The sequence below is a fragment of the Bison bison genome, unplaced genomic scaffold (genome assembly GCF_000754665.1).
Source record: "Bison bison bison isolate TAMUID 2011002044 unplaced genomic scaffold, Bison_UMD1.0 scf7180017864370, whole genome shotgun sequence".
NCBI classification, from domain to species: Eukaryota; Metazoa; Chordata; class Mammalia; order Artiodactyla; family Bovidae; genus Bison; species Bison bison.
Genome location: NW_011494942.1, coordinates 6,692,162 through 6,715,421, shown reverse-complemented (window position 1 = coordinate 6,715,421; position 23,260 = coordinate 6,692,162). Strand labels below are relative to the sequence as shown.

At 39.8% G+C, this 23,260-nt stretch overlaps 1 protein-coding gene across 6 annotated transcripts in view; it reads left to right on the top strand.

The window, feature by feature from the left end:
* The window catches only part of ABCC9 (ATP-binding cassette, sub-family C (CFTR/MRP), member 9), a 157,386-nt gene that overhangs the window by 48,046 nt on the left and 86,080 nt on the right, over positions 1–23,260 (top strand). For all 6 annotated transcript variants that reach the window (XM_010855951.1, XM_010855952.1, XM_010855947.1 and 3 more), the window contains 4 exons: positions 4,053–4,161; positions 10,319–10,426; positions 20,826–20,898; positions 22,324–22,429. In XM_010855951.1, the coding sequence (XP_010854253.1) occupies positions 4,053–4,161; positions 10,319–10,426; positions 20,826–20,898; positions 22,324–22,429 (396 nt within the window). The remainder of the gene's footprint in view (positions 1–4,052; positions 4,162–10,318; positions 10,427–20,825; positions 20,899–22,323; positions 22,430–23,260) is intronic.

Below are 23,260 nucleotides of genomic sequence, written 5' to 3'. Positions count from 1 at the left end.
TTTATTCGGTCAGCAGACATTTCTTGAGGAATTGCTATGTTATATTTTTGGCACTGGGCTAGATTCTGAAGATGAAAATCTTGTTTTAAAGACTTCACAGTCTAGTGGGAGAGATAGTAACAAAACAAACAAAACAGCAGTTCAGGGGACCCTTAGCCAGAGAGCCTGGAATAATGGGGACAAGGGAGGGGAAATGGAGGGGGAGGTTCAGAAAAGTGCTAGTATTGGGTCCTCTGAGGTTCACTAATTGGAGATCCAAAGTGGGATCTTATGAAAAGGAAAGGAAGTTCTACCCATGCTCCAGTCACACTCTTTCACGACCCCGTGGACCGTAGCCTGCCAGGTTCTTCTGTCCATGGGATTTCCCAGGCGAGAATACTGGAGTGGATTGTCATTTCCTTCTCCAGGGGATCTTCCCAATCCAGAGATCCAACCCATGTCTCCTGCATTGGAGGCAGACTCTACCACTGAACCACCTGCGAAGACCTTCAGCCAGAATGGGGCTCGTTAATTTCATAAAAACTTCAGTAAGATTTGCATGTGTGCTAGAAATGGAAAATTGAGTCAACTGAGCTTACTTGAATGTCTGAATCATTGGTTTGTACCTTCTTTGACTGATTCAACAAGCATTCATGGAGTAATGTGTGCCAGGGGCTACTGGACTTAGAGTTACAAAGACACATGAACCCAGCCGTGTACTTTGTATACACAGACATAGTGTGAAGTTGTTTAAAAGGCATTCTTTTGATTGATAAAGCTGTACTCCTTAAAATCCAATCTCTTCAAGACATTAGAACAGAATGACAAAGTCTACAAAAGTAAAGAAAGGAACGTCATTTCATAAGGCATTTCTACGCCACCTTTCAAGTCTGTGTGATCAGGCTTTGCTGTCAAAGACTTAAAGAGAGTGCAGAACCCAAAACTCTCTTTTTTTGTTTTTTTTTTTTTGGTTCTGAAATTATTTTTAAAATATCAGTAATATATATACAACATACAGTTTATCATTTAAACCACTTTTAGTGTACAGTTCGGTGGCTTTCAGTATGTCATGTAAACATTACCACAGTCCATCTCCAGAACTTTTTCATTTTCTCAGATTGAAACTCTATAATCACTAAACAGTAACTCCCCTTGTGCCTCTCTTCCCAGGCCCTGGTGACCACCACTGACTTTCTGTCTTTGTGAATCCGTATATTCTAGCTACCTCATAGAAGTGGAATTAAGTAATTTTTGTTTTTTTGTGTGTGTGCCTGGCTTATCTTATTTAGCATAATATTTTCAAGGTTTATTATCCATGTTGTCATAATTCAAATATATTTGAGTCAGGAATTCCAGAACCATGGAAAAAAAGTATGGCAGATGCTCAAAAAATTAAACATAGAATTACCATATGATCTAGCAATTCCACTTTTGGGTGTATACCCAAAAGAATTGAAAGCAGGGACTTGAATAGATGTCTGTACACTCATCTTCATAGCAGCATTAATCACAATAGCCAAAAAGTGAAACAACCCAAATGTCCATCAACAGATGAATAAACTAAATACAGCGTATACATACAATGGAATATTATTCAGTCAAAGCTTTCCTTAAACATTTCTTTTTAGTGAAATCTAAAAAATATTGGGTTGGCCAAAACATTAGTTCAGGTTTTTCCTCAAGATGTTCTGGAAAAGCCTGAACAAATGTTTTGGACAACCCAATACAACAAACTCATGAATATAAAAAAAAAAAAGAGGTTCACAGATATATAGAGAACTAGTGGCTCTCTATAGTATTGTAATTACCATTGGGGAAAGGGAAGGAGGGAGGGACTACAAAGGCATAGGGCATTAAGAGGTCCAAACTCTTATGCCTAAAATAAGCTACAAAAGATATATTGTATAACACAGGTAATATAGCCAGTGTTTTGTAACCATAAATGGAGTATAACCTTTAAAAACTGTGAGCCACTTTACTGTACACCTATAACTTATATAATATTGTATCAATTAAACTTCAATTAAAAATTATTTCTCATATGAAATTATCATATACATACTACTACTGATATATATAAAATAGATAACTAATAAGGACCTACTGTATAGCACAGGGAACTATACATAATATTTTGTAATAAACTACAAGGGAAAAGAATCTAAAAAGAAGTATACATGTATATATATTCAGATATATATATCTCGATTCCTGTGCTGTACACCTGACACTGACACAATATTGTAAATCAACTATTGTTGTTGTTGTTGTTTAGTTGCTAAGTTGTGTCCAACTCTTTGCAATCCCATGGACTGTAGCCTGCCAGGCTCCTCTGTCCTGGGATTTCCCAGGCAAGAATACGGGAGTGGGTTGCCGTTTCCTTCTTCAGGGGATCTTCCTGACCCAGGGATCAAATCCAGGTCTCCCACATTGCAGACGGATTCTTTACTGTCTGAGCCACCAGGGAAGCCCAAGAATACTGGAGTGGGTAGCCTATCCCTTCTCCAGGGGATCTTCCCAAACCAGGAATTGAACTAAGGTCTCCTGCATTGCAAGCAGATTCTTTACCAGCTGAGTTACCAGGGAAGCCCCTACTTCAGTTAAAAAAAAAAAATTTTTTTTTAATGATTTGTTTTATGTAAATGAAATTTAGAAGTTAATAGATAGACTGCCCCAGTGGGTTTTATTTACCTTCATGTTTCAGAAGAAAGTAAGCAGTTTCTGTGGAATACAAGGCTATAGGGCTTAAAGTTCATGGGCAACAAACTGAATCAAATTTACTTTTCTTCTCTTTTTTATTATCTGTCTTTTTAAATTTTGTATTGTCTCTTGTGTCTCCTGCATTGCAGGCAGATTCTTTATCATCTGAGCCACCAGGGCATCTCCCTTTGTTAATAACTGCTGTACAGCAAAATAATTCAGTTATACATACAGATACTTTTCTTCATTTTATTAGTCTGTCACAAAAACAAACTACTGAGACCTACCTGGGGGCACTTGACTACCAGCTCAATAAAAAATAAAAAAGAAATCTTTTGTTTCAAGTATATATTTTCTAGTTTCCTACCAATGGCAGTTTTTCCTCTATAGGTGATGCTGCCTGTACCAAGCCAGTTTGTCTACTATTAGCATCCTAGTGTGTTAAAAGGAGCATTTCTCGTCTTTCAAGTTCACCGACTTTTCTTTAGTATATCATGTTATTGATGGAGGGGTGTTTTCAAGTTATGTTATTGTTTTCTTTGATTCTTTCTTTTTACTCTGATGCTGTGTTGCAGGTTTTAGAGTGGGTGGGGTCAGTGGGGCAAGGGGTCTTGTGTCCAGGCTTTGGAGAACACAGGAAAGGATGTTTGTGAACTCCTCTTCTAGAGCAGGGCTTCTTAAACTGTATCATGCTTATGAAGCATCTCTGGATCCAATTAAAATACAAATTTTGCTTCAGGAGGTCTTGGGGGGTGGGGGCCTGAGATTCTCTGTTTTGAGGAAGCTCCCAGATGATGTTGATACCACTGATCTTGGCCGACATTTTGAGGAGAGGGCCCTCTCTATGCAGATTGTTGGAATATGGGCAACATATAAATAATGCTTATGCAAGGTTGTATAGTGGGTGAGGACCCTTGATCTCTGTGTTATATGCTACATGCTTTTACTTACTTCTCTGTACCTTTTTTCCTCCTCACTTTTAAAATTAGAAAAATGATACTTCCTTAGTTAGTAGTAGTATTAGTTTTAACCACCTTGTTTCAAGTTCCTCTGCAATTCTGTTGTCTTTAACAAGAAATACAGTTGCAAAAAAAAAAAAAAACCAAAAAACAGTGCAAGAGTGATTTGGTTGAATTTAGTTTCTCATTTTTCTAAGATTCTTCCATTTTAAGCACTGAAAGGCTCAAGTCCCAAGAGGCCATCAGTCCCTGGCATTCCCTTGCTGAATTCCCAGTTGGTCTTGAAAAATGATTCTTAGAGCTGACTTGCTTACCATGGAAATGGTTGGGGGAAAAGTTTGTTTACTTAGGTAGAACTTCTTGGGTGGTGGTTTTATTTTTAACCCTTATCCTGTGCTTGTTTGCCTTTTGCAGTGTTCAGAAGCTGAATGAATTTCTCCTGAGTGATGAGATTGGTGAGGACAGCTGGCGAACTGGTGAAGGGTCTCTTCCATTTGAATCCTGTAAGAAGCACACTGGAGTCGTAAGTGTTTTGCTTGTTACGGGAGCTGTGAATAAGGGACCGTCCTGAGGATGGATAATTTAAAATGCGTGCAATTAGAAGAAATTGTCAGCTTTACTTGTAACCTATTTGAAGAAAAGGGGCTTCCCAGGTGGCACTGTGGTAAAGAACCCACCTGCCAATGCAGGAGACTTGAGACGTGGGTGCAATCCCAGAATTGGGAAGATTCCCTGGAGGAGGGCATGGCAACCCACTCCGGTATTCTTGCCTGGGTAATCCCATGGACAGAAGAGCCTGGTGGGCTACAGTCCGGGGGGTGGCAAAGAGTCAGACATGACTGAGTGAGCACACACGTGAAGAAAAATTACTACCTGCTTCTGCAACAAACTTATAGGTTTAGAATCAATAAAGAAACATATAAGGCTTATCTTTATAAATTATCAAAAGGTTATCCCAAGAAGGACAGCTCATGTTTAATTCAAAAGGAAACAGAGAGGTTGTCTACCCCAAGCTTTATATAAAAATAATACAAAATAAAACTCATGTATCATATTCTTATAATACCTTTAACTGTATTATACTTTTTAGTTTAAAACTTGCTTTTTGATGCCTTATGTCTTTTGATTCATTTAATATATTACATTACATTACCTGTATTATTTTCTAGATGAATAGTTTTATTTGCATGTTGTTTTAGAGTCATAAGATTGGTGAGTGACAGAGCCAGAATTGGGTCTTCCCTGGTGGCTCAGTGGTAAAGAATCCACCTGCAATGCAGGAGATGTGGGTTCGATCCCTAGGTCAGGCTGATCCCCCGGAGAAGGAAATGGCAACCCACTCTGATATTCTTGCCTAGAAAATTCCATGCGCAGAGGAGCCTGATGTGCTGCAGTCCATGGAGTTGCAAAAGAGTTGGACATGACTTAGTGACTCAACAACAACAATAGTCAGAATTAAAACCCAAGTCTTGTGACTCCTGAACCAATTAGTTCATCCATTTCAGAAATATTTACTCATATCTCTGTAAAGCCTGGAAACAGTTGATATTATTTTTCATATTTTACATGAAATGTTATAAGTATTATATATTAGCTTGTGTTTCCAGACTTAGAAACTGCCCTGTGCATTGTGTCAAGACCTGTCGATGTAGCTCTGAGCAAGGCAGGCAGGATCTTTCTTGTCACAGAGTTTGCTTTCTTGAGGCAGGAGTCAGATGATAAAAAGTAAAAAGATGAGATCATTTCCCTGTCGGAAGAAAATTAAAGAAGGTGTTAGAGAGCGACTGGTGTCCTCAGAGCAGGGTAGTCATTCTCCAGAAGGTCCCTCTGAAGAGCTGTCATTGGAGCTGAAACCTGTCGGTACCTCTTCTGCAGAGGCCTAGAAAGGGGCCAGATGATTTCTCGGGGAGAACTAGCAGCTGCTGTGACACTGAAGTGGGAATTAATTTGGTGTGTTCAAAGAACAGAGGGGCACTATGGCTGATGCCTGGTAAGGAAGAGAGAGATAAAATGAACTAGAAGCAAGGATTAAGTGCTAAAAGTTGCTTTGGTTGTGTCCAACTCCCTGCAACCCTATGGATTGTAACCTGCCAGGCTCCTCTGTCCATGGGATTCTCCAGGCGAGAATACCGGAGGGGGTTGCCATTTCCTCCTCCAGATAATCTTCCCAATCCAAGGACCGAGCCTGCATTGGCAGGTGGGTAAAGAACAAGGATTGCAGGTCCTTTAAACCAGGGAGAGAGTTTGGATTCTATTGACAAGCAATAGGAAACCACTGGAGGGTTTAAAGTAGGGATGCATATAATTTTGTGTATATGTTTAAAGGATCACTATGACTACTGAGGGGAGAGTTGTCACTGGGGACAAGAGTAGAACAGATGGACCAGTAAAGAGGTCATTATAATGGCATAGCAAGAAATGGGGATGGTTAGAATTTGTTTTGGTTGTAGTGGACCTTGTGAGAAGTTATCAAATTCAGCATACATTTTTTTGGGTGGAGCTGATGGAGGCTTGCTGATGGATTGAATGGAGATGAGGAAGGAGAAAGAAGACTCAAGGATGAATCCTAGGTTATTGGCTTGACTACTGAGTAGATGGCAGAGTCAATAACTGAAATAGGGAAGCTGAGAAATGAGTAGGTTGCTGTTGAGATGGAATCAAGAGGTATATTTTGCACATGATAATTTTGAGATATTTATTGGCATCCAAGAAGAGAAGTCACCCTTGGAGATGTAAATTTAAGAGCCATTGATCATCAGATAATACTTAAAATAATGGGACTAGATTATACCACTTTCTTGAAAGCTATGTCTGAACAATTCATTTGAATCAGTTCTAATGAAATGGATGAAACTGGAACCTATTATACAGAGTGAAGTAAGCCAGAAAGAAAAACACCAATACAGTATACTAACGCATATATATGGAATTTAGAAAGATGGTAACAATAACCCTGTGTACGAGACAGCAAAAGAGACACTGATGTATAGATCAGTCTTATGGACTCTGTGGGAGAGGGAGAGGGTGGGGAGATTTGGGAGAATGGCATTGAAACATGTATAATATCATGTATGAAATGAGTCTCCAGTCCAGGTTCGAAGCACGATACTGGATGCTTGGGGCTGGTGCACTGGGACAACCCAGAGGGAGGGTATGGGGAGGGAGGAGGGAGGAGGGTTCAGGATGGGGAACACAGGCATACCTGTGGCAGATTCATTTCGATATTTGGCAAAACTAATACAATATTGTAAAGTTCAAAAATAAAATTTTAAAAATAAATAAAATAAAATAAAATTTTTAAAAAATAAAAAAATAAAATTAATATGTCTATTTTATTTCATAAGAATAATGTAGAAAGGAGTTTGTCTAAAATTAGTTGCAAGTTAATAATCATTTATTTACTATTAGAGAATATGTGAATATATCTACCATTTGGGTAACGAAACAAAAATGGACATGCAGTCTCCTGACAGGAAGGAGTTGAGGCTTGGAGAGTCTTCATAGGAAGTTATTCTGCATTAAATTTTCTTCACAGTGTGTTTAAAACTGCTAAAAATACTTAAGACAAGCACTGGGCTGTCTTAGACTTGTTGATTTCTTCTGCTTTCCTGAAGTTATTTTTTTACTCCCTGTTATTTTGTTAAGCAGGTGTGATTTTTTTTTTTTTTTGACTGAGAAGGAACTACCACTCATGCTTATAGATACTGGAATGACAAAGTCTGACATGCTCGTGTGCTCTTGTGTGGACATGGATACCAAGATGGGAACACGTCATAGAGCATCTACACTTTGAGGCAAGAGGAAACTCAGGCAGTTGATGAGAACCAACCTTGTCACCTTTTGGGTGATAGGTTCCCAAAGAAATTATTAGATCATCTTTCAGAGACATGGGGATGAGTGGAGGGAGATGACCTCAGGAGAAGGGACAGAGGAGGTCACGTGTGCAGAGTGAGGGGATTCTGAAGAGTCTTTTGCATGAGAGGAGGGATGCATGAAAAGTTGAACTGAGTGAAGGTTGAATGGAAAAAAGAATCCCCTTTAGATGCCTCCAATATCTTTGGGGTTATTGAAACCAGACTGGACTTCTGATGTCTTTTGGGGCCATTCATCAACTGCCGATGCGCCAAACCACAAATGACAAACTTTTAGAAATGGAGAGGAAAAAAAACTATGTGTTTGAAAAGAACACGAATGGAAACTCCTTCTTGAGAGTGCTTAAGAAGCTATGTATTCTGTAAAAGCTTAGAGCTAAGTGGTTTTGGCTGCCGAAGCTCCTTGGAGAATTAGTGACTTTCTAGTGCCAGAGCCTCTTCAAATTACATCTGTGAGATTCGGACTCAAATCTCTGTCAACACGTCTCCTCCTCCCACCCCTCTCCTTAGGTTTGTGAAGAACATGAAGTCATCCCTTTGGGCCTCTGGGGGCGATACTACTATAGAAGTTAAGACTCTAGAAGACAGCAAATATATGTACAGATGTAGACAGGTCTTGTGTGGGGAAAATACTCAGCTGAAAGGATAGTTAGTGACTCTCTGCCCCATCCCCTGTGAGGTTATCTACGAGGACTCTGAGAAGAAAAACAAAACTAAAAATGTCGTGAACATTCTCTTTTTTTCTTTCTTTTTCAAGTTTAAAATGCATTCAGCAGTTTCTGTGTGACAGAACCGTTGCTAGTTCTTCTCCGTGGCTTTTTAATCTGCGTATTGATTGGCATGTAGCCTAGTATTTGTTACTTAATTAGTTTGATTACGGTCTGAGCCACCAGCAAAGCCCTAAAGTGAAAGTGTTAATCACACAGTCATGTCCAACTCTTTGCAACCCTGTGGACTGTAGCCCTCCAGGCTCCTCTGTCCACAGTATTCTCCAGGCAAGAATACTGGAGTGAGTAGCCATCCCCTTTTCCAGGGGATCTTCTCAACCCAGAGATTGAACCCAGGTCTCCTGCATTGCAGTCAGATTCTTTACCATCTGAGCTACCAGGGTAATGTGGTTGATACACTAATGGATGTAAACTGGACAGCATTATCTTGTTGGGATTAAATTGCTGATTATTTGAGGTCATGCATGATTCTCATAATAGAACTCGACAGATTTATCAAAAAAGCTAAACCTAATGTTCCAAAGCCAAAAAATTAGTTTTTCAATTAGAATCTTTTGTTTTTGTTTTCTCTTAGGTTGTTTGATAGTTTTGAAGTGTATTTATCTTTGGTAGTCTCCGTAAGTACTACAGATAGTTATTTATGTTAAAATAGTTGCTTACAAGATTTCTGGGACAAATTTTGAGCTTATATAATTTATGACTTAGAGGTTAACAGAGCTGAATTTCCTACCTTTCTTCAACCATTTGTCTCTATCTGTGTGAAATTAAATTCAAAATGAGAGAATAACAGAAGCTTCTAGTCATGACCTAATTCAAGTTTAAGTATAGGAAGATTGTCTAGCCTTAGCTGACATCCTCTGTATTATGGATGCTTTAGTACTTTGGCTCAGAACAATAATGCTATAATACTTGAGAAAGACTAGATCATGCTGTAGTGCTTACAGATCTCCTTATGAAATAATACGGGCTTCCCAGGTGGCGCAGTGGTAAAGAATCTGCCTGCCAGAGCAAGGGGGTGTAGCTCAGAGGTAGAGTGCATACTTCACATGTACAAGGCCCTGGGTTCATCCCCCAGCTCCTCCATCTGTGTCTTTCGGGCTTCCCTGGTGGCTCATACGGTAAAGAATCAGCAATGCAGGAGACCTGGTTTCAGTCCCTGGGTTGGAAAGATACCCTGGAGGAGGGCATGGCAACCCACTCCAGTATTCTTGCCTGGAGAATCCCCATGGACAGAGGAGCCTGATGGGCTACAGTCCATGAGGTCCCAAAGAGTCGGTCATGACTGAGCAACTAAGCATAGCACAACCAGTGCAAGAGATGCAAGTGACGTGGGTGCAATCCCTGGATCAGGAAGGTCCCCTGGGGGAGGAAATGGCACCCCACTCCAGTATTCTTGCCTGGAAAATCTCATGGACAGAGAAGCCTGGTGGGTAACGGTCCATGGTGTCACAAAGAGTCGAACATGACTGAGTGACTGAGCACACATGAAATAATATACATGTTTGAGCAAAGAAATCCTAGATCGTTATGCTTTTTCTCATCCCACCGTGGATCTTCGGGTGACATGTAGACTCATCTGATTTATGTGAGTGTATCAGACTCAAAATCCTCATAATTCAGAGGGTGACCAAAAATGTACTGTTGGAACGTTTATAAGCCTGATGGCCTAACAAGTAGACTCTAGTTTAACCTAAGTTAGCCTGATTGTCTTTTGCCATGGCACACACTTTTTTTAATCGCCTGGGTCTATTCATCCAGAAAAGTAGAGAAAGACTAGCCAGAGCCTAGTTTGGTGCTCAGCATTTTAACTTCCATCATTTACGAGTATCACATCTTCATATTTTCATTTTTCTTAAAAAGTTTGTGAATTAGGTTTAAAATGAGTGCATAACACTTTTTGATTATTGTTTGCTTTGGGGGGGAGTGGAGGGATGCCATAGAAATAATTAAAATATGACATTCACTTTACTTCTTTTTCTTAGACTCTAAATGCAGCGGCAACCTTGTGAGTTAATGTTCAGTAAAACCTCAGTTTTTTTCATAGCATTTCAACTTGTGTTCTTTTCCGTTTGGAATGCAGCAGCCAAAAACTATAAACAGGAAGCAGCCTGGAAGATATCACCTGGACAACTATGAGCAATCAACACGACGTCTGCATCCCATGGAGACGGAGGATATTGCAATAAAGGTTATTTTATTTCCTGGATTTTTATATGAATAGAAACATTGGTGTTACCATTTTATGGTGAAGTTCTGCCAAGTGTCCCATGTCGTGTCTTTAAAGTCTCTCTAGAGTGGTCACTCATCCTCATAACATTTTCAGAAAATATTCTGCTGAGTTTATGATTCTCAATGCTGCCTAACCTCCCAACCACAGCTTTGCTCCAGGAGTATGTTTAAATACGGAGAAGGCAATGGCACCCCACTCCAGTACTCTTGCCTGTAAAATCCCATGGATGGAGGAGCCTGGTAGGCTGCAGTCCATGGGGTCCGGAAGAGTCGGACACGACTGAGCAACTTCACTTTCACTTTTCACTTTCATGCATTGGAGAAGGAAATGGCAACCCACTCCAGTGTTCTTGCCTGGAGAATCCCAGGGACGGCGGAGCCTGGTGGGCTGCCATCTGTGGGGTCGCACAGAGTTGGACACGACTGAAGCGACTTAGCAGCAGCAGCAGCAGCAGCATGTTTAAATAACTGGAAGATGAATCTTTCTTCTGAATCTGTGGTATACAGGATACACCTAGTATGCAGTGTATTTCCTCTCATACTCTTACTTCATCTACTCTATATTAATCTCTATAAATTAATTTATAAAGAATGCTGATACTATAGGTCCAGGTTTAAGGAAGTAGATTACATAGCAATTATCTTCAACCAGGCTTAGACCAGGGCTGTGTCTGTCCACCCAGCTTCCCAATATGGCCTTTGACTCATTTCAAACTCAGACTTTTAAAAAAATTTTATCGAGATATAGTTAATTTAGGCTTCCCAGGTGGATCTAGTGGTAAAGAATTCGCCTGCCAATTCAGGAGACTTAAAGAGATGTGGGTTCAATCCCTGGGTTGGGAAGATCCCCTAGAAGAGGGCATGGCAACCGACTACAGTATTCTTGCCTGGAGAATCCCATGGACAGAGAAACCTAGTAGGCTACAGTCCACAGGGTCACACAGAGCGGGACACGACTGAAGCAATTTAGCATGCACGCACAGCCATGGTAGATTTATAAAGTTGTATTGATTTTTGCTGTACAGCAAAATGATTCAGTTTTACACAAACACACACATATATACACACTCTTTTTCACATTCTTTTCCATTATAGTTTGTTACAGAATATTGAATACAGTTCCCTGTGCTATATAGCTCTATATTGCCCAGCTCAGGTAGAGCGAGAGATGCTCAGGGAGGTGTACAGTTAAGCCAAGTACAGTTAAGCTTCTCTCTCTCCTCATTGCCTGATGCCGTACCTGTCCCACAATAGGCACTTAACAATTGGAGTAAATGTGTTATTTGATGGAATAAGCTAATGCTGGCTTTCACTTTGTCATTAATTTGATGTGACTTTTGGGCAAAATGTTTGTCTAAGCCATGGTTTGCCCTGTTGAGGTGAGGATGCCATACCTACCTCAAGTATGATTACTTTGAGGATAAAATATATCACCTGTGAATTTCAAAGAGCTGTAGTGATTCCTAACCTTGGCTGTATGTTAGAATCACCTAGAAGTCTTTATATATGTAAAACCTGGGCATCATTTTTGAAAACAGCTCTAGTAGTTCCCTAGACAATTATAATTTACCAATAGGATTTGAAATAAACTATGAAAAAGTAAGTAATGAGAGACTAGAAAGGATCCTCTATGCTGCCAATTCACAAATATGCCCAGAAAACAACTTATATTAGTAACTAAAAAATCAGTTTTTTAATTGGTGTTTTCTATGCAATATTGTGGGAACCTAAAATATACATATTTTTCCATGTGCCTTATTCAATTTATTTTTGTTTTGAATGGGAAAAAAGGAGGCTATCATGATTTTTTTCCTGCAGAATTGACCCTCCATGCACCAACTCCCCACCTCCAAGAAACAAAAAACAAACAAACAAACAAAAAAAACCCTGCATATCAATGGCCTAGAGTCCCGTGAATGGGCACCATAATTTCAGCCTTGAATTCATTGTTTATTCATGGTGGAAATAGCCAATTGGTAATTAACTCATTTGTCTTTTTGAATCTTTTTTGTTGCAAAATATAGAAGTAAATATAACATATATGTACTGTTAAATGAAAAAGTAAACATTTGTGCAAATATCACCAACTTCCTCCAAAGACCCTCCAACATGCCTTTAACTTCACTGTCTTTATTCCTCAAAATATAATTACCACTTTGACTTTTATGGTCATCATTTCCTTGAACATTTTTGCTATGTATGCCTCCAGTATTCTTGGGCTTCCCTGGTGGCTCGGACAGTAAAGAATCCGCCTGCAATGCTGGAGACCTGGGTTCTGTCCCTGAATTGGGAAGATCCCCTGGAGGAAGGCATGGCAACCCACTCAAGTATTCATGCCTGGAGAATCCCCATGGACAGAGAAGCCTGGCGGGCTACAGTCCATGTGGTCAAAAAGAGTCAGACAAGACTGAGCGACTAATCACAGCACAAGCATAGTGCATGGCTCCCTAAAGACGTACTTCAGCTTTCTTTCAAGTGTGAATACATGCATGTATATGTGTGTGTTTTTCTTCTGCTGCTCAGCATGATGTAGATATAATTCATCCTTTTTACTGTATGAAGCTGTAGTTCATTTATTCTCATCATTGTGTAGTGTTTCATTGTATGAATATCCCAGAATTTACTGATCCATTCTACTTTTGATGGGCTTTTGGTTAATTTTTATTTTGAAGCCATTGTGAAGAATTGCTGAGTCATGGGATCTGTACATCCTCAACTTTCCTTCATAATAGCCAACTTTTCTCCAAAGTGATTGTGCCAGTTTACGCTTCCATTAACAGTGACTGAGAATTCCTGCTGGTCTCCATCTTCCCCAGTGCTTCCAATATTTTGCAAAAACGCATGTTTTGTATTGGGAGGTAGTGCTAATGTATCTTGCTGTGGTTTTTATATGCATTTTTCTGATTTCTAATGAGGTTGAGCATCTTTGCCAATGTATATATTGGCCATTTGTGTTTGGAGCTCCTTTTGTGAATTGCCAGGTTATTTGTTCCTCTTTTTTAAAAAAATTCTGAGTACTATTAATACTTCTTTGGCAGTTGTATATGTTGCAAAATTCTTTTCCCACTTTGCAGCTTGGCTTTCCATGCTATGGTATTAGGAATTCTTAATTTTAATGTAGTCTAGTTTATAGAGCTTTTCCTTTATGACTAATGCTTTGCTTTTTGCCTCTTTTAAGAAAACTTTCTCTACCAAAAGTTATAAAGATGTTCTATATTGGTTCTTAAAAATCTTTGATGCTCTGCCTTTTCCTTGTATTACTTTAATTGATTTAGAATTGAGTTTTGTGTTGGTAAGAAGTCAGGTTGAGATTTAGCAGGGAAATCAGTAATAAATAATTTTAGCCATAAGTTTAGCAGTAGTAAACTTCCTGGTAGTAATTTTACTGTACTCAGTAGTAAGTCAGTAAGGTCAGACTTCTTTTTTATGTGATGTTGGGTTGTCCTGTATCAATGTATCATATATCAATGATACCATGTATCAATCTCTGTCCCCACTGACTTTAGTACCTTTTTGTGAGTCTGGGTGAACTCCAGGAGTTGGTGATGGACAGGGAGGCCTGGCGTGCTGCGATTCATGGGGTCGCAAAGAGTCAGACATGACTGAGCGACTGAACTGATCTGAACTGTCACATACATTTCCTTGTTTATTTTTCTTTGATTTATTTGTCTGTTCAATATTCCACTGCTGTGATTATTACAGGTTTCTAATAAATATTGACATTTTTTAGGACAAGTTCTTACACCTTATCTTTTTTCTTCTAAAATGTCTTAGCTATTCTTCGCCCTTTTGAGGAGAAAGAAACTTAGATCCTCCAGAGCTTACATTTCTTTTTGTACTTCTCTCAATACTTTAACTAGACATTGCCTCACTCCTTGATTTAATGAGATTTTCTTACAAACTATTTTATTCAGCATTTTTGCTTCTTTTCAGTAGGAGGAAATGGAAATGGTGTATGTAAGGTCCCACCTTTAAATTTTTAAACAATTATTTCATATTCAATATCCTGTAAATAAAACCATAAGAATGTTGAAAGGAATATCAGAAAGAATATGCATATGAATATATATAACTGAATGATTTTGCTGCTGCTGCTGCTAAGTCACTTCAGTCGTGTCCGACTCTATGCGACCCCATAGACGGCAGCCCACTAGGCACCTCTGTCCCCAGGATTCTCCAGGCAAGAACACTGGAGTGGGCTGCCATTTCCTTCTCCAATGTATGAAAGTGAAAAGTGAAAGTGAAGTTGCTCAGTTGTGCCCGACTCTTAGCGACCCCATGGACTGCAGCCCACCAGGCTCCTCCGTCCATGGGATTCTCCAGGCAAGAGTACTGGAGTGGGGTGCCATTGAAACTAGCACAACATTGTAAATCAATTATACTTCAAAAAGAAAACAATTATTTCAACTGAGGTGAAATTCACATAGCATTAAATTAACCATTTTCAAGTTAACAATTCAGTTGCATTTAGATTTACAGTGTTCTGCAACCATCCCCTCTATCTGGTTATAAAATATTTTATCACCTCAAGAGGAAACCCCATACCTATCAATCAGTCATTCCCTACATCCCCCTCTCTTGTGTCCCCACCAACCTGCAATCTGCTTTCTGTCTCTGCAGATTTACCTATTCTCAATATTTCATATAAATGGAATCATAGAGTAGGTGACTTGGTGACTTTTTGTGTCGTGTTTGTTTCTGTCTTTACATTTTTTTTCTTTTTTTAAAATTTTGGCTGTATGCGAGCTCTTTGTTGTGGTGCCTGGACTTTATCTAGTTACGAAGAGCGGGCTTCTCTTGCAGCACACAGGCTTAGTTGCCCTGGGGCATGTGGGATCTTACTTCCCCTACTTGGGATCAAATCCATGTCCCCTGCCTTGGAAGGTGGATTCTTAACCACTGGACCACCAGGGGAGTTCCTGCCTTTACATTTTAATTCATTCTTTCCCTTTATCCTGCTCCTCATGCCTGTATCCCTTCATCCCTCCTAACACTATGGTGCCAGCATAATGTGCTCCATATATGCACTTAAATATACTTACATCTTTGTAAAATATGTAGTATTGTCAAGAGCATTTATCCTTTCAGTTTCCTGAAATTGTTTGCTCCTTCTAGCTCTACCACTGCATTCTGCTGTACACATTCCTGCCATTCATTTGTCTCCTAATGATGGCTGCTGGGTTGGCCTCCATCCCCACTCCATCACAGACCACGCTGTGATGACCATCTTTGTACCTATCCTTTTAGGAAACTTTGCAGTAATTTATATATTAGCTGATTTTCCAAGGTCAAACAGGTAGTTGGGGAAACCAGAATTTTAACTCTGCTGGTAGAGAAGTGAGATGATTTTGTAAAAGGCAAGAGAGGATGGAACAGCCAATCACAGCCAGACAAATTCCCTTTGACCTTCCTCCTTCTCCTCGAGTGGATGCTGTTCTACCTTATACTTCTGCTGGGGACCAAAGCAGGAGATGACACTGTATTCTTCTGATTCTTCCCTGCGGTTTTCCAACCACGTCTTTCCTCTTTCACACTCCTGTGAAGGTATAGTGTGTTCTACCTTTCTCATGTCTGTGAGTAGAGGACTTAATCACTCCCCCACCTTCACTGAAGATTTGGGTGCTTGTTTCCAAGTCCAGCTTTCTGCCTTAATAAGTGCCACACTTGGATGTGATTTAAACTTCCAGATTCACAACCCATCTAGTAATAGTATATGTGTGTGTGCTCAGTCATGTCCAACTCTTTGCCACCCTGTGGGCTGTAGCCTGCCAGGCTTCCCTGTCCCTCACTATCTCCCACAGTTTGCTCAAATTGTTGTTGTAGTTGCTCAGTGGTGTCCGATTCTGCGCTCGCATGGACAGTAGCCCATCAGGCTCCTCTGTCCATGGAATTTTCCAGGCAAGAATACTAGAGCGGGTTGGCGTTTCCTTCTCCAGAAGATCTTCCTGACCCAGGGGTCAAACCTACGTCTCCTGCACTGGCAGGCAGGAGCTTTACCACTGAGCCACCTGGAAAGCTCCCTGCATTTAGTATCCCAGCCCCCAAATGCCTTAATCAACCATCAGTCCTTTTCCACGGCCTCACCTGTGTTCACATTGGCCACCACTTGGACGCGCAGCCCCTGTGGGGTCTTTTAACCTTTGTTATACCAGCAGTCACCGGCAGCACAACCCTATCCTCCAGCTCTCCCAGACCTCCTTCACTGGCGTTGGCTTTTAAGCTCCTTGAAGCTTACAGTAATCTGAGCCCAGCCTTTTCTCCCAGCACTTTCACATCCTCCTGGAACTATCCAACTTTGTGTCTTCTATGCTCCCATACCCAGGCTGCTGTGCTCTGTGGAGAAAGTGACTCAATGGTACAAGTTGGCACAGCCACAGCCTCATTACCTCCACCCTCGGCTGACCCCTGTGGTCCTTGGCAATCCTTTCCCTGGCCTTCCCTCAGTGATTCTCCATCTCCTACAGTAGATCTTCGTCTGTCACCAGTCTCCTCTCATCTCCTTCTCTCTCCTCCCGCCTCCTCTTTCTGAAGATAACTTCCTTCCCAATCCACTGAAGACATAAAAGCTGTCATGGAGGGCCTCTCAGTTCCATGCTGGCCCTCTCACCAGCTAGTCTGTATCTGCACCGTGTTTAGGCCACTTTCGACTCTCCCCGAGAAAGAGGGATTCTCAGCTTTGGAGACCATAGCTTTTCTTTAAGCATCCTTTGTCACTTAGTCACACCTGGTGAGCCACAGTCCATAGGTTTGCAAAGAGTCAGACATGACTGAAGCAACCTAGTATATGTGCACACTGTATCTTAAACCTCTGCCCCAGCCAGATCTATTCATTATTTCCCACAACATATTTTATGGTTTTCTGATCATGGGCCTGTTATCATTGAGCTCTTTACCTATGTTGAATTTCAGCATATTTTCTAAAACTAGCTAAGTGACCTTCTTTTCCAAAATGTTTCCTTTTTTTTTCATGTCTAATGTCAGTGATTTTTCCTTATGAACTGCTATTACACTTTTGTCTGTTCATTCATGTTAATTGCTCAGTCATGCAACCCCATGGACTGTAGCCTGCCAGATTCCTTTGTCCATGGAAGTCTTCCAGGCAAGAATACTGGAGTGGGTAACCATTCCTTTCTTCACGAGATCTTAATGACCCAGAGATCAAACCTGTGTTTCCTGCATTGCAGGCAGATTCTTTACTATCTGAGCCATGAGAGAATCCCCAAAGAACCTGTTCTTAGCAAAGGATGATTGTGATCCATCGACCCCTGAGTTATGGCCCCAGCATGCTCCCATAGCATGCCTCTCTATTCGTTACTTAGCCCATATTCTCATGTCTTGGTTTAACTAGACAATTGACTATAAGCTCAAGGAAAGCAGGGAGAATACATTATTCCTTCTTTGTAGCCCCCATCAGTCCTAATACAGAGCTTCACATAGACTCAGCAGATATTTATAAAGTGATCAATAATTCAGTCCTTCCAGGCTATGCTCCTTCCAGGACTAATGTCTTGTGTATTTATGTAGATAAATAATTAATTTAATATTACTAACATTATATTAAGATATAGATTGCTCCTACTGCTGCTAAGTCGCTTCAGTCCAACTCTGTGCAACCCCATGGACTGCAGCCTACCAGGCTCCTCCGTCCATGGGATTTTCCAGGCAAGAGTACTGGAGTGGGTTGCCATTGCCTTCTTCTAAGATATAGATTAGATATTATTAAATGCCATACATTTTCCAAGCTAAATAAAACATATATGGAAAAACATGGCCTAACCTTTTCAGGTAAGTTTTGTACTCTTTTTTTTTTTTTTTTTTTTTGTTTTTCCTTTTTTTTTTTTTTTTAACTTTACAATATTGTATTGGTTTTGCCATATATCAACATGAATCCGCCACAGGTATACACGTGTTCCCCATCCTGAACCCTCCTCCCTCCCCGTTGTTCATTTTAAGAGCTTTTAAAGGATTTTTTAGTTATAATTTAGACATTACCAATTTATTCTGCAAAATTCTGAAACAAAAATGTACTTAGAAATTTCATTACTTGGGGCTTGGAGACAAAATACTAATTTATGAGCAAAGTGTAGCCTTACTGTAGTTTCCTCTAATTTTTTAGGAACTAGCTATCCTCTCATCTGTCACTATTAACCTTTCCAGTTCTTGAGTTCTGTTATACTTCTTTTGTTTCCCATTTTTGTAACTAATAAAACTGTCAAGTTTTCGTGATGCTTATTAAAACAATTGACTGCTTAGGATGACTCTAAGATCTTTTTCTTTGCTGTCTTACTGATTGTTGAGGTATACTCCTTATTGCCAAATTCAAACTTAAATTGAAGAAAGTAGGGAAAACCACTAGACCATTCAGGTATGACCTAAATCAAGTCCCTTGCAGTTATACAGTGGAAGTGACAAAAAGGTTCAAGGGATTAGATCTGATAGATAGAGTGCCTGAAGAACTATGGATGGAGGTTCGTGACATTGTACAGGAGGCAGTAATCAAGACCGTCTTCAAGAAAAAGAAATGCAAAAGGGTTGTCTGAGGAGGCCTTACAAATAGCTGAGAAAAGAAGAGAAGCTAAAGACAAAGGAGGAAAGGAAAAATACCCCATCTGAATGCAGAGTTCCAAAGAATAGCAAGGAGAGATAAGAATGCCTTCCTCTGTGATCAATGCAAAGAAATAGAGGAAAACAATAGAATGGGAAAGACTAGAGATCTTTTCAAGAAAATGAGAGATACCAAGGGAATACTGCATGTAAAGATGGGCACAATAAAGGACAGAAATTGTATGGCCCTAACTCAGACACGACTGAAGCAACTTAGCAGCAACAGAAATAGTTAGATCTGAACTAACTGGAAGAACAAACTGGTTCCAAATAGGGAAAGGAGTACGTCAAGGCTGTATATTGTCATCTTACTTATTTAACTTATATGCAGAGTACATCATGAGAAACACTGGGCTGGATGAAGAACAAGCTGGAATTAAGATTGCTGGGAGAAATATCGATAACCTCAGATACGCAGATGATACCACCTTTATGGCAGAAAGTGAAGAGGAACTAAAAAGCCTCTTGATGAAGGTGAAAAAAGAGAGTGAAAAAGCTGGCTTAAAACTCAACATTCAAAAAACTAAGATCATGGCATCCGATCCCATCACTTCATGGCAAATAGATGGGGAAACAATGGAAATAGTGACAGACTTTATTTTCTTGGGCTCCAAAATCACTGCAGATAGTGACTGCAGCCATGAAATTAAAAGATGCTTGCTCCTTGGGAAAAAAGCTATGACCAACTTAGACAGCAGATTAAAAAGCAGAGACATTACTTTGCCAACAAAGGTCCTTTTAGTCAAAGCTATGGTTTTTCTAGTAGTCATGTATGAATGTGAGAGTTGGACTATAAAGAAAGTTGAATGCCAGAGAATTGATGCTTTTGAACTGTGGTGTTGGAGAAGACTCTTGAGAGTCCCTTGGACTGGAAGGAGATCCAACCAGTCCATCCTAAAGGAGATCAGTCCTGAATATTCATTGGAAGGACTGATGCTGAAGCTGAAACTCCAATTTTTTGGCCACCTGATGGGAAGAACTGACTCATTTGAAAAGACCCTGATGCTGGGAAAGGTTGAAGGTGGAAGGAGAAGAGGACAACAGAGGCTGAGATAGTTGGATGGCATCAGTGACTCAATGGACATGAGTTTGAGCTAGTTCCGGGAGTTGTGATGGACAGGGAGGCCTGGTGTGCAGCAGTGCATGGGGTCGTAAAGACTCGGACACGACTGAGGGGCTGAACTGAACTGAACCACCAAGTACTGTTGCTTCATTTCTGTCCTTTTTCCTTCCTCCCCTCTACTCTTTCAAGATCAATGAATAGCAGTAAGTCCACATAGTTCAGGAAATACATTCGTTACAAAGCCTTCATCCTTAGCTAACAAGTCATTTGTTGCAGTAATTTGTAGTTATCTCTCTTCTTGACTTTACCTCACCAGGTTTCTGGCAATTGCAGCAGTGAGAGAATAATCCATGTCAGAGTTACACTGGATAATATTTGAGTGATTGCTTTTCAAAGAATGTTCACATATGAACGATCCAGTTATCGCACACTTTCAGGGAAAATTATTGTAATTTTTAGCATTCTTCATAATATCACTGATTTAAAGACCTTCTCCCTTTCATTCTTTTTTGTTTTTCATCTATGCCTCTAAATAGTCGTGACTCTAAATTAGAATTTTGCCACCGTGTGTTCTACTGTGTTGAAAGTCTTCCAGTGCTTTATAAAGAAAATTTATTTTAATTGGACTTATCCTGTGAAACCACATATTTATGTAGTGTCATAATTAAATTTCTGTACTCTTATTTTCTAGGTCACAAATGGGTACTTTTCATGGGGCAGTGGTTTAGCAACCTTATCCAATATCGATATTCGAATTCCAACAGGTAAGAATCATTTATTACTAGCTTGTAACTGTTTTTTTTAAGGAACAAATTTATTTTTGTGAATTCAGGGGGAAAACATTTGTCACCTCCAAAGCATTAGTGCTTTCATTTAAATAATTCATCATGAAATAATATAAAGCCACATTGTGAACTAACATCAAGTTTGTATCTGTTCATTATCATGACCGTGGTTTTCCAAGATAACTAAGTCTAACAAAAGGAAAGACTTCTTAAAGACAAACATTACTGATAGTTATCTGTTTGCACTGTGGAGCTCATGAATCCCTGTATCTCTGAGAGAATGACTGGGAATTATAAGACCTGCCTATCACTACAGAGTGGGGACCTTGAACAAATTATTTACCATCCAAATGAACTGTTTTTAGTTTATTTGCTGATTTGTGGCATTTAAATAATGGAGTAGTTAATTTCTCATTTTGCTGAAGAAAGATTTTAAAGAAATAGTGTTTGAGAAAATAGTTTTCTATCCCCAAAGAAAACTGATGAAGTTTTCAGATATTTAAGACAAATACTGTATAGCTTTTACTAAAATGTTTGGATAATTGAATATAAATATTTTTTTACTTGGCCTCATGGTCAGTAACTTGGAATTTTTCTATTAAACATGCAAATCAAAATAAGAACTGATTAAAGTGATTAATCACTTTAATCTTAATTATCTGTTTTAGTCAAAATTGGAGAAGGCAGTGGCACCCCACTCCAGTACTCTTGCCTGGAAAATCCCATGGACGGAGGAGCCTGGTAGGCTGCAGTCCATGGGGTGGCTGGGAGTCGGACACGACTGAGCGACTTCACTTTCACTTTTCACTTTCATGCATTGGAGAAGGAAATGGCAACCCACTCCAGTGTTCTTGCCTGGAGAATCCCAGGGACGGGGGAGCCTGGTGGGCTGCAGTCTATGGGGTCGCACAGAGTCGGACACGACTGAAGCGACTTAGCAGCAGTCAAAATTACCTTTTCCTCCAGAATGAATTGAATAATAAAGATAATACTAATCTAGGTGACTTAGGCAAGTATTTCACTGCTGCTTTTACTAGAGTCAGTTCTTCTCATAATTTAAAAATAATACATTAAGGGACTTCCCTGGTGGTCCAGTGGCTAAGACCTCAAGGGCTGAGTTTGATCCTTGGTCAGGGAACTAAATCCCCCATACCACAGCTAAGACCCAGAAGAGCCAAATAAGTATTTTTAAAAATAGCATATCAAGACCTATAGGTTTTAATTTTCCTTCCCTTTTCCAGAAACCTTATGTATCAGGAAAAGGAGCTGTTTAGAATACTATTTCTGGGGACCAAAACTGGGCCATAGATTGTGAAACATCGGCCTTTTCTAAATGTGTTTTGATTTTATTTTATAAGTGAATTCCTTCTCATCCTGTTATTATCCTTTATTTCTTTTCTCTAGGTCAGTTAACCATGATTGTGGGCCAAGTGGGATGTGGGAAGTCCTCTCTTCTCCTTGCCATCCTCGGAGAGATGCAGACCTTGGAAGGAAAAGTTCACTGGAGCAAGTATGTGTATTTTTAATCAGTTTCTGTTGGTGTCACACATCCGATGATCTCCCAAGGGAAGGAATGAGAACAGTAGATTCCCATGTTCGAGGTCTGAGAGCCCCTTGGAAATAAGCACAGCTTTAAAAAAACAAATTAGTGGGAACTTTAAATATTATAAATTTAAAAAGATAAAACAATTCACGATAGAGGTTTATATTATGTATAAACTAATATATTGCTTTTAGCAAGATAAGGATTGTAAAGGTAAATTTTGAAAGTTAAATGGACAACACAGATAAATAAAGTTTAAAAATTTATCCTATAATCAAAGAAAATTTGCGTTATTTATAAAGTTTAAATGCACACAGAGCCTTAGTGGTCCAGTGTTCAGAGAAGAAATATCAAATAATCTTTCTGAAACTCTTCCTAAGAGACTGAGAAATCATTCATTTCTCTTCACATCCAACTTAAACTAGAGACTTAAAGTGTCTCATTAGGGATGTGGCTATGTCAGGCTAGTGTGTTGCGTATCCACAAAGACATTGTGCGTCTTCTGAATGTTTGAATGGTTGTTTGGGTTCTTAAAAAAACATTGTAGTAATAAGGTGACTCAGGAACATACTAGTATATAATTGTGTAACAATGAATAAGTCATATTTATTTATTTAGTTTGATCTACCTGGTAGACAGGCTTCCCAGGTGGTGCTAGTGATAAAGGACCCGCCTGCCAGTGCAAGAGACAAAAGAGACTTGGGTTCGATCCCTGGGTCGAGAAGTTCCCTGGAGGAGGGCATGGCAACCCACTCCAGTATTGTTGCCTAGAGAATCCCATGGACAGAGGAGCATGGT